The sequence below is a fragment of the Dendrobates tinctorius genome, unplaced genomic scaffold (genome assembly GCF_039654945.1).
Source record: "Dendrobates tinctorius isolate UK_male_01 unplaced genomic scaffold, ASM3965494v1 ptg000056l, whole genome shotgun sequence".
Taxonomy (NCBI): Eukaryota; Metazoa; Chordata; class Amphibia; order Anura; family Dendrobatidae; genus Dendrobates; species Dendrobates tinctorius.
In genome coordinates this window covers 5,907,696-5,920,042 of record NW_027361724.1, presented here as the reverse complement: position 1 = coordinate 5,920,042, position 12,347 = coordinate 5,907,696, and the positions used below count along the sequence as shown (strand labels likewise).

Sequence of the window (12,347 nt, the reverse complement as noted above, 5' to 3'; positions counted from 1 at the left end):
GTGCATAATGGGCCCCATATATGATGATCCAGTGTATAATGGGCCCCATATAAGATGCTCCAGTGTATAATGGGCCCCATATATAATGCTCCATATATGATGGGCCCCATATATGATGCGCCACTGTATGATTGGCCCCCTATATGATGATCCACTGTATTATGGGCCGCATATATGATGTTCCAGTGTATGATGGGCCCCATATATAATGCTCCATATATGATGGACCCCATATATAATGTGCCAGTGTATAATGGGCCCCATATATGATGTTCCTGTGTTTAATGAGCCCCATATAAGATGCTCTAGTGTATAATGGGCCCCATATATAATGTTCCATATATAATGGGCCCTATATATAAATTTTCAGTGTATGATGGACCCATATATGATGCTCCAGTGTATAATGGGCCCAATATATGATGCACCATATATGATGGGCCCCATATATGATGCACCAGTGTATGATTGGCCCCCTATATGATCCATTGTATTATGGGCCCCATATAAAATGCTCTTGTATAATGGGCCCCATATATAATGCTCCATATATAATGGGCCCTATATGATTTTTCAGTGTATGATGGTCCCATATATGATGCTCCAATGTATAATGGGTCCCATATATGATACTCCATGTATGATGCTGCAGTGTATAATGGACCCATATATGATGCTCCAATGTATGATGGTCCCCATATATAATGCTCCAAAAATAAAAAAAATGAAATACTCAACTTTCGTCGCTGGTCTCTGCTCTGTTCCGGACTCCTTAGCGTCGCTGTTTTCCAGCTCTCTGCACTGTGACTGCTCAGGCATAGGGAGTACAGACCTGACGTCATTGCGCCCTCTGACCTGAATGTTACAGGCGGAAGACGCCGCAGTGGTGGAGCGGGGAGAGATAAGTATCATAAGTGCCGGGGCCTGGAGCAGGTGAGGGGGAAGACTCACGATTGCCGGCACTAGCACAGACAACGGCCCCATAGCGCGCCAGTGTCCCTGACGCCAAGTGAGGCCTCTGCCTTTTCTGGGCCCCAACAGTTGCCCGGGTGCTGACGATGATATTGTAATTCTAGTGCCAACATTGCTATTGTAAATATTTACCAGAAATACAATCTTCAACTTTTCTTCCCCTTACATTTAGAAAGATATCTTTATATTTAATTGCACTCAGCTCACGATTATAGACCACTGTCGTTCTTATTTATTTTCATCTGGACTACTGGAACTCTCTACTAATCGGTCTCTCTTCTACTAAACTTTCTCCTCTCCAATCCATCCTGAATGCAGCAGCGAAGATCATATTTCTGCCCAGTAGCTACACAGATGCCTCCATCCTTTGCCAGTCATTGCACTAGTTACACATCTGCTATAAAGTACAATTAAAACTCATGAGTTCTCTCCCATAAAGCTCTCCATAGTTCCGCACCAACCTACATCTCCATCATCTCTGTTTATCACCGTATCTTTGCCCTCCATTCTTCAACTGATCCAAGACTAACATCCTCTATAATCTGAACCTCTGCACCCAATAGCGCTTAGTAATTACACTTAGACAGATGCTGGCTGGTGACCAGATCATGCAGCTTTATATCTTAACCCCTGTTTATTATAATGATGGCTCAACAAGCACTTCTTACCTATTGTGTCACCCTATTTCCTTTTAGATTGTAAGCTTTCTTCACAGCAAGTAATGGCATACTTTAATGATATGCCATCTCTTACCAATCAATAATAATCCTACTGCTGGTCCCCAACAAATCCCTAGAATGCAGGGTTCTTGACTCAGCCCCTTCATTTCGACTGATCGTAAAGATGCTAGTGGTCAAATCCCCACAATGAGTAAATAATGGCATGTCCTACAATATGCAATCAAATGATATAAGATTGGAAGATCCTCATGATTTGGGCAGTGGTCATATGCAAAGAATCTGTTTACAGTCCTGAGTCGAAGATATAAACTTTGGAAGCCATAAAGTCCATTCTGGTTCTGAGTCTGGACCTTCTCCATCACCACTTCATTAAAAATACAAATTCAAGGAAAAAGGTAACATTTTAATAAACCGAGAACTAGGACTGAACATGCTGGTAGGCATCATGTCCTTTTAAGTTCTGATCACTTGTTATCAAGTGGTTGCCTAAATATATTCAAACCAAATTTTAGCACATTACAAGGATATACAAATTAGACTAAATGATTAATTACAATGGGAAACTTCATTATTTTAACCAGAGTTTCGCTTAAACCATTGAACACATTTTTGTGTTAACTTCACTGAAATTTGTTCTACGGTATCGTAAAGGATGGTAACAAAAACTCGACATACCTGTAACGTGGCGTGGGGCGGTAGCCATGGGAAAGGTACTTATTTCTTACACCCCTGAACGTTACATGAAGGTGGGGGTCTTGGTTGGATATGTGGACTTGGGCTGTGAGGTCGCTATGCTCATCCAGGCCACATGTAACTGATGTTGCTGGTTAGCCAGAACCAGATGATTGACAGTTCAAGGAGGGAGACTATCAGTTCAAAATAAACTTTTTACGGAACACTAACTTGAGAAGACTCATTTACAGTAGACAGCGGTTACATATCTTTTCAAATGTTTCCTTGACAATACGCTGTCCTCACTCAGCTTCAATCTCTTCCTCTTCTCTCTCTTTACTTGTTCTCAGTCTTCACTATTCCTCACTACTTCACCACAACCCAGCTCGACACTACAGTTCAGCGAGCAAGAGTCCTTTACTCAACCCGCGGTTTGGCATGTTCTTTCCCCTTAGGAGAGATACTTTGCCAAACACTTATCTTCTCTTCTACTGAGGCTTTGGAACTCCCGCCCGGGGCACTCTCTTGTGTCGTGTATTCCGTTCTGTCTAGGCCTGTTACTTTTAGGATTTATAAACCTTGGGCCATACTGCTAGGCGTCCTCTCACTGGAACCATCTCCAATAAATCTGTCTCTTGGTCATGTTTCCTCGTTTATGCTCCAGATCATGCCATCTCTTTCTCCTGGTCTCCTTTCACTTCTAGGGACACCCAAGACATGAGGCTCTGCTGTCACCAGATCTTAGGTCTCTTCTCTATGCACTCTGTGCCTTATCTGACATTCCAACAGGAAACTGTCTTTCCCTTCAGCTTAGCCACTTCCACTTTGGGCTAGTCTTAAACATTGACTCTTGCTTCCCTATTGTCAAGCAGCACACCTTATCAATATTACTACCGCAAGTCACAATTCACATTATACATCACAATTACACTTGATTCTTCAAGGGGGAACGTGAGCAGTATGTCCATCTCCTTATACACTGTACCACTAGTATAAATAATTGTTTTAGCGGGGTACAATAATTTTTTCCCTTTGGGGAAAAAAACACTATTTAAAATGTAATATTTATAGAAGATAGGAGAAGGATTTAACCCAATGGCATGTAGATTGACTCTTTTTTGAGGCACAATTATTTTTTTATCTTTAATGTTCTGGGCCTTTGCTTGTCATTTTAGTGAGAAAGCTCAAAGGTCATGTACTCTTCCTATCACATGAGAAGGGAACAATTGGGAATATACAGAGTGCATGAGACAGTAACAAACAAGATTTCTGATTGACATTAGGAGACATTGGCCAAAAATCAGTAAACAAATAAACTACACTCAGTTGTTCCTTGCTAACCAATTCAAGAGATGATCCACATAGTCACAGTAGGACCTCAAAGACTTGAAAGTTAAAGGAATGAAATAGTAACCTAGTGTATGTATATGGTAGTATATTGGCCGCATAGTGTATTTGTGCACTTGGGCATTAATTTATCCATCTTTCCCACATATGGTTTTACCTACAAGCTAAGCCTTATTTCCTTTTCACTCTCCATTCACATGAGGCTGTTTTGGCACAAAGAGAGGAAGGACATTTTGTGTTTAGGGACCATCCATATTAAAAGGTCACCTTGACATGGTTGGATGGCTTTTGTGCTCTTTGATAAAAAAAAAAAGCCAACTAAGTACCTTAAGTTTTTAACATTTTGCAGCAAAATTGGTGTTCATTAGTCACAGTGTGATGACACATGGTGTATTTATATAACAATAATAACCTCGTCTGGGCTTGATATTATGTTGACACTGACAACCTGGTCAGAGATGACAGACTCGGTATGTATTCTGTTAAGACGACTCCTCAACTCAGAGTTGTGGTTCAGCGCCTGCAAGGTAAAATTCCAAAGTGATTCAAAGTTTTTGGGATTTTGCTATCAAGACCTATATTTTTAACTCAAAGTGGTCATCCAACAATGAAAATAATCTTTAAGAAACACCCAGAATGCTACAAACAAAAGCATACAGCAGTACTCTGTAGGCACTAATATGTATGATGACACTGAATATATGACATTTGGACTGCATTACTGCTATACAGAATATACCGTTCTTTCAAAAATGAAGGTACTTAGCACATAAATTGGCCACTTTATGTGTGACCCTCCACTCTAGCTTTATTGGTTCGGAGGTGCTGATCAGTTTGTTGTTTTTTTTTTGTAGCTTACTATTTTAGGTTGTGACTGCCTCTTTTTTTTACATTGCACTACCCATATCAACCTAAGGCTGTTTTTAATTAGTGCAGGACGCTATCTGCCCCTGAAATTTGTAGGCTTATAGCCCAGGAGAGGCATGTATGATAAATATTAAGTTAGAGTCCCATCAAAGATAGGTCCCCTTGTCGTGGCTGGTGGGCTCTCTTGAAACTGGTCATGCTAATTACTTTTCATTTCTATAAGCATATTCTATATAGCAGTAATGCAGTTCAAATTTCTTGTATAAATGTTTGTAGACATCTTAGCGCTTACAGAGGCTCTTGTATGCTCTTATTTGAATATTATGCAGTCACGGCAGCTTGCACCTGTTCAGACTAGCTTTATTCTGATCAGCCAGATTTTGTTTTTGCTTTTTTTTGTACCACCAGAATGCTGTAAAAATAAAAAAAAAAAACAAAAAACTAATCTCACTGATTTTCCCTGCTTCCCGTCCATTTAAACCCAGGTTCTCTATTGGTCTTTGTACTTCCTGTTCCATCGGCCAATGTGACTGCTGAAACCAATTACTGGCCGCAGTGGTGATGGGTTGGTCCTAGCTACATCCAATGAGTGACTGTAGCAGCCGTATCAACATCTGGCCCAAACAATAAGTGGGGAGATCGGCAGTGTTGGTATCGTTATGACTAGGGGGTTACCAATCTGGGCAGTTAAAAAAAAAGTTGGGGCTAGACAACCCCATTAAACAAAATTTGGAATGGTTATGTCAGATCCATGTTATTGTGTGTTCCCGCAAGCACTTGGACGGTCCTGTCTTTACACAGACTAGTTGACAGCAGCAAGTTAAAGGGAATCTGTAAGGGGAGATTTATTACTGAAATGAGTAATGTGGCTGTAAAGATCCTAGTAAAACAATGAAAACAATAGCTGTTATTAGTAATCAGTGCAAATTAGCAAGTAAGGGCATTGGGGGTGTGTCACTGCATGTAACGTCTACTGACACGCCCCAATGCACTTCCAGGCTAATTTGCATGGGACTTTAGTGTTTGATTTCTTATTCTTGCACCAGGACATATACAGCCATAATGTTATCAGTTTTTTAGGCCTCATTCACACATTCATGTTTAAACAGATACGTGAAAAAATGGTACCGGTGGCATCGGTGTTGTGCATAAGTGTGCCATTAGTGGTATTCAGGGGTGGATAAAGAAATAAATAAATTACAAATCTTCTCCTATACTTGGCAGTGTTAAACGTATATGGCACACAGTCTGCACACTCATGCCATCTGTGTGCGGTATGTGCTTTCCACGGACTCACAGATTTGCATTGGCTCTTTTCATCCACGCTGCTGGAAAAAAATGGCTGAATTTTTTTTTTTTTTTTACCTTGTCTGAAATACACCTTTGGCCTAATACTGCTTATAAGAACAATAACAAATCTGTTCTGTTTAGGTAAGACCCAAACCATGTCCAATTCCCTGAAGCTGCCAGCAGCAGAGCCCTAGTACGACTCTGCTGATTCCTGCAGCTGCTGCCTGTAAACTACTACATGCACCGACCCGTTGATACACACTTATTAGCAAAAATAAACATGTATAATGAAAGAGTTATGTCTTCTATGATGATGAGCAAATCTATCATTGACAGAACTGCAATGGGTTTCAGGGTTTTAGACATCAGACTGCAGTAATTGGCATGAAGAGGGCTGCTGTACGTTTAGGTACGGTAGGAGGATGCAGAGGTTTTTTGCCTGCATGGATCACAACATTTAATGTAATACTGAATCACAACATGTTTAGCACTCAGGATATGGCTGAAGTTCAGCAGAAGGGGAGCCGATAATTAGTTTCTTTAGCACTGATGTGGAAAGGTGTCTTGGAACCCGAGATTAAACGTACCTGAGAAAGTGACTGTCGGAGGCGTGTAATCTGTGTGTTGTGGTTGCTGTAATCCTGTTCAGAAACCATCTGCTTCATTTTTTCCTTCTCAATTGCAATTGTGTTATAGGCAGATTTCAGGAGCGAATGGACTGGAAACAAAAAATGACTGGATTAAAATCTAGTGTGTAATATTTATTTTACTAACTTATATCGCGCCATTAATTTCACAGCGCTTTACAGACATCATCATCACTGTCCCCACTGGGGCTCACAATCTAAACTCCCTATCAGTATATCTTTGGAGAGCGGGAATAAACTGGAGAACTGGGAGGAAAACCAATGCAAGCATGGGGAGAATATACAAACTCCTTGAGGATGCTCTCCTTGGTGGGATCTGAACCCAGAATCCCCCAAAAAATCCTCAAAACAAAAAAAAAAAACTTGAAAAACAAAGAACAAATTTTATCCAGAATTTTTAAACAATATTAAAACAGTCAGCAGATTACATGCTGGAATCTCTTAAAAGTGGTTACCTAACTTGGTCTGGTTTTGCAGTCTGTAATTTGCCAGGTGCTTCTGCCAGTAAGGGCTGTATATGGACTTTATAGAAAGACTACGGGCTTGTACATGATTCTAAAAAATGCTCATGATTGGTAAGTGTCTCAGGATCAGGACTACCACAAATTGACAGTACTTTAAGAGGGTTCTTCAAGAATGAATGTAATAAAATTGCCCCCGTCACATAATTCAAACGGCAGCCCATCCTATTCATGTGTTAGGATGGGCTGCAGTCTGAACAAACACAAATCCCGAGACCTGTGCCTCAACTTACAGAAGAGCTGTATTGTAATAACACATTACGGTGAAGTGCTGTAGAGGGGCTGTGACAGGAGAAGAAAAATCTTCTCGCTGACTGTGCACAACAGATATTTTCTCCAGTCTCATTTGCAGTTAGTCAGCCGAATAGTAGATTTACTTCTTCTGTCACAGATCTTCTCCTCAGCTCAAGGACACTGATGCGAGACATAGGATAGGCCTTTTGAATTTCATGATTACATTCTTAGAGAACCCCTTTCAAATATCTGCTTATCTAGAGGTAGAAGTACATTACGGAAGTCCAATACATTATTATTCATCCACTAATATATACTCATCATCAGAATCACCAAAACCATAATCCAAAATTAAAGAAAACTGAACAAATGAAGTGGTGAAGAAACCAAATTCCCTGGTACAAACATCAGCAGAATACAAGTGTTTACGACAACGTGCATCTCACTATTGGCGCATGTAAGATCATCACATCACTAATGTGACCGTAAAGGGAGCAACGTAAACAATATACCCGATAACATGCAATCTTATAATACAATATGGAACACAGAGGTAGAGTCCAGTCCTTGTAGGTCCATTTCTTAACAGGACTCCTTTTAAAAGGTAATATGTCAGTCAGTCCAATCCCCAAAACTTCAAAACAAGAATGCAGGTCTTTGAAATGTATATCCATCAACACTTTGATATCTTCTATCTATTGCAGCATTCCGTAGATATGCAAATGAGGCATTAAAGTGCTAGGCAAAGAAAACAGACAATGAGCAATCGATCAAGTTAGAAATGCTGGTGCTAGGTGGGGAAATAAGTTCAGGAGGCAAAGGCTTGGGAAGTGCTCTGTCACAGGCAAAGCACTTAATGCCCAATTTGCATTTGACTTCAAAATCTAATTTCTCGAGAATGCAGCAACAGATAAAAGACATAAAAGGTGTTGAAGGATTTAGCTTTCAAAGACCGGAACGTCAATATGTGCTGTTTGGGGACGTTGACCTTACTGACAGATTCCCTTTAAGGGTTATATTGGCATAAAAAATGCAAAATCTATTATCTACAATCTGTATCGTCTATAGATTGTGTCTCATATTGGGGCTTAGCTACAGTAGAGTGCATATGTGTGAGGTGTGAGCTGCACTACTTCACACAACAGATGGACAGGTATGGCGTGGTTTTTGAAGCAGCCATCTTTTTTAATACTGGATATAATGGAGCGGCTGCAGACAGTTGCTCCTGCTTGCTTCAATAATAAAAAGTTAAAATACAATTTAGTCTTTAGAAATTGATTAACATTCTTTTATGACATACAATGAATATTTGACCACACTCTACTAAATAAAATAAGGATCATTCAACTGCTTTCTCCAAATTTACCTTTCTGTGCCAATAAGCAAAATTCCTCTTGCAGCTTGGTATAATCAGATGCAAACTCCAGGGCATCAGCTACATGACTTGGAGGATTTTGGAACTCAACATCTGCACAGAGGTTAGGGTTGGAGGCGTGCAGTCGAATCGGGGACATTGAGGCGCTGAGAGGTACCTAGGAAAAATAAACTATTAAACCAGTATATTATGGAGCATTGGTTAATATTTATCATGCTTGACTATATAATGTCAACATATTCCGCAGCGCTTTACAAACATCATCGCTGTCCCCGATGGGGCTCACAATCTAGATTCCCTATCAGTATGTCTTTGGAGTGTGGGAGGAAACTGGAAAACCCAGAGGAAACCCACACAAAGATGGGGAGAACATACAAACTCCTTGCAGATGTCCTTGGAGGAATTTGTTGCAAAGTAAACAGTGCTAACCACTGAGCCGCCGTACTTAATGCCGACCTGCTCAACTTACAAATTATATATATCCTGTGTTACCTTGTTAAATATTTTACTGCTACTCTGACCAGAATTGACCTGAAAAATAAAAAATAGAAAATTCATTTATATTTTATCAGAATATTATTGATTGCTGTGCCTGTAGCTCCAGGCATGGATGCTTCTTAGTTAAAATAATCCCCCTAACCGCTGTTCGACTCCTAAAGTAAAAAATACAATTACTTACTCACATTCGTGTAAAGGAAAAACAACAAGCTATAAAAAAATTGTGAGTGGTTAAAATAAAACAGCACCCCGAAGGGGACTTTGGGATAGAGTTCAATCCTTAGGCTATGTGCACACGTTGCGGATTCCGCTGCGGTTTTTTCCGCGCGGAAACGCAGGTAAAACCGCAGGTAAAGTGACCTGCGGTTTTCCTGCGTTTTGGTCTGCGGTTTTGCCCTGCGGTTTCACACCTCTACTATGGTAGAGGTATGAAACCGCTGCGGAAACCGCACAAACAATTGACATGCTGCGGTTTGTAAACCGCAGCAAAACCGCGCGGAAAAAAACGCACCGTCAGCACAGCGTTTTTGAAACCCCATAGGGTTTCATTGTACTGTACTTGGTCAGCGGAACTGCTGCGTTTCCGCAGCGGCAAAACCGCTGCGGAAACGCAGCAGAAACCGCACCGTGTGCACACAGCCTTAGAAATCATACTTGTCAACCATCCCTGATTTTGTCAGGACAGTCCTTGAAGGAATGTCCCTCTAGATCACGTGAAGTAATTATCCTCCTCTACTCCTCCTTGGCCAGGCCTCCTCTTCAATACTGTGTCCAGTTCTGGGCACCGCATTTTAAAAAAGACATCGAAAAACATGAGCAAGTTCAGAGAAGAGCTGACAGGATGGTGAGCGGACTGCAAAGTATGTCCTACGAGGAACGGTTAAGCTGGGAATGTTTAACTTGCGAAAAAGAAAGCTAAGAGGAGACTTAATAGCTGTCTACAAAAATCTGAAGGGCTGTCACAGTGTAAAGGGATCATCCTTATTCTCATTAGCACATGGAAACACGAGGAGCAATGGAATGCAACTGAAAGGGAAAAGATACAGATTAGATCTTAGAAAAGACTTTTTGACAGTGAGGGTGATCAATGAGTGGAACAGGCTGCCACGAGAGGTGGTGAGTTCTCCTTCAATGGAAGTCTTCGAACAGAGGCTGGACAGACATCTGTCTGAGATGGTTTAGTGAATCCTGCATTGAGCCGGGGGTTGGTCACGATGACCCTGGAGGTCCCTTCCAACTCTACCATTCGATGATGCTAACTGTCCCAAAATGTATTACAAAATCATGTGGAAGGCAGACATATGGGGGCATCTACAGTTTGTTTTGTAAACGTTTTTGAAGGCAGGGATTAAATGTCCAGACTTTTACATTTTGAAAGTTGGCATGCATGATAGATACATCTACCCATGACGAAGACCCATTTAATAATATCATTTCGAAATGCGTAATGTCAGAAGGCTACTTTTTTTCTACTCTGATGACTTATATTGGTTTTAATCTTTTGAAAAAAAGAAAATCAAGAATTTTATTTTGGACGGTTCACAAATGTTGACCGAATATGCGATAGTGATTATGCCATAATGATACATTTTGCTAGAAGCACATGAAATATCTGCAGGGGCTCAGTAGGTAAAGTGGGCATTATAACTTTACAAGCAGCTCACTACTTTCTATTAGATGGCTTACAAAGGTATTTAATTGCATGGAATTTCGTTGCTCACAATTACTGCCGCATTGTTAGGGACACGAGCGGCTGCACAGTGGGAGCTCGGTGCCCCCGCACTATTTCAACGGAACCATAAAAGTCAATGTAAATGCATCAAAATGAGATGCATAACATCTCTCTGCCAATTCCTCCGGAATCAGAAAAATTAGGAATTGCGAAACGCGTTGCGAACAGATACACAATGGCCTAATGCCGATGTATTCAATAACGAAGAAAAAAATGACATTTTCTATATAATTCACAAACCATCATATTACATCGTTAACTGAATAAAAAGGTCAATGGAACCATACCAGTGTAGATTTTACCAATTTATTCATAGAAAAAAATAGGCAAAATAAAAATAGAAAATTATCCTCAAGAAGGTAAAATCCTCGAGCCATGACAATCACCAACGCCCTTGTTACAGAGCAGCAGATTAGTACTCGTATATGTGAGTTACATCTGCATCCAGGGCTGTATTTTGAGCTTCCGTGGTGGATTCTGTCATATTTCACAGGAGGAAAAGCGCTTTTTTTTTTTTATCATGGTAAAAGAACAAATGACATGGTGGAATCTGAGGTTCCCATTGTAAATTGAAGGTGTCTGGAAGGCCATTGTGGAATCCAATGTATGGCAAAAATAGCAATGCAAGGAGTGAGCCTTTATTTCATGTTCTTTATTTTTTTATTTTTATACTATTATCATTTCAATTTGCAGGGGATTTTTTTATTCTAATAATCTTGTAGCGGAAGATACACAATTGTTTCCCCTCGTTATTTTTGATATTTAAAAAAAAATAAAATAAAATTATATATATACTGTATGTATTTTATTTTTTTCTAAACCCATCCATATAGGTCAGATCTGATCATGATCAAAAACTAGGTATATTTTGTGGGAGTTTCGGTTCGCATATGTATACGCATGTGAAACCCATGACCACTATATTTCTGCAGCACAAATGTACTCCAAAATGCTTTCATGCCACTGATGAGAGTCAACAAGGCTGAAACAGTTCTCAGGGAGTGGGTCTACCACTGTACTACGTTCCTGGGGTTTACACCATTGGTTCTAGGTGTGGGGCATTATATTACATTTGGCTCCACCTGCTATTATAAAATGTAAAATATACCCCTTATTTTGCAGATGTGTGATGGAAATGATGATATGCGTGTCATCTATTTTAATAAGGCAATGTGTTACTAGTATACATACTGTACCTTTAAGGACGACCTATCATCTGGTCAAAACTGGCCAGTTTTTATCCTTATTTTATTCCCACTATTCTTTTTTTAATCCTCCATACAGTTTCAGGTGGGGTTTACTAAGGGGGCATGGCTTCCAGGGTAATTATGCAGAGCAGCGTAAACACACGCCCCAGAGAAGCAACTGTGAGCACCTCCCCATTGGTAAAGACCTTAAAATGCGGCACTAAATAAATCCTATACACTACCGTCCAAAAGTTTTGGGCCACCCAGACAATTTTGTATTGTCCATGAAAAAACTCATACTTTTATTAAACAAATGAGTTGCCAA

General features: G+C 40.2%; 1 protein-coding gene across 6 annotated transcripts in view; it reads right to left on the bottom strand.

The window, feature by feature from the left end:
* Window positions 1-12,347, bottom strand: part of OSBPL6 (oxysterol binding protein like 6) — a 327,603-nt gene that overhangs the window by 52,649 nt on the left and 262,607 nt on the right. For all 6 annotated transcript variants that reach the window (XM_073577451.1, XM_073577453.1, XM_073577449.1 and 3 more), the window contains 3 exons: window positions 8,597-8,762; window positions 6,416-6,546; window positions 4,084-4,191 (listed from right to left, as the gene is read on the bottom strand). In XM_073577451.1, coding sequence (XP_073433552.1) covers window positions 4,084-4,191; window positions 6,416-6,546; window positions 8,597-8,762 — 405 coding nt within the window. The remainder of the gene's footprint in view (window positions 1-4,083; window positions 4,192-6,415; window positions 6,547-8,596; window positions 8,763-12,347) is intronic.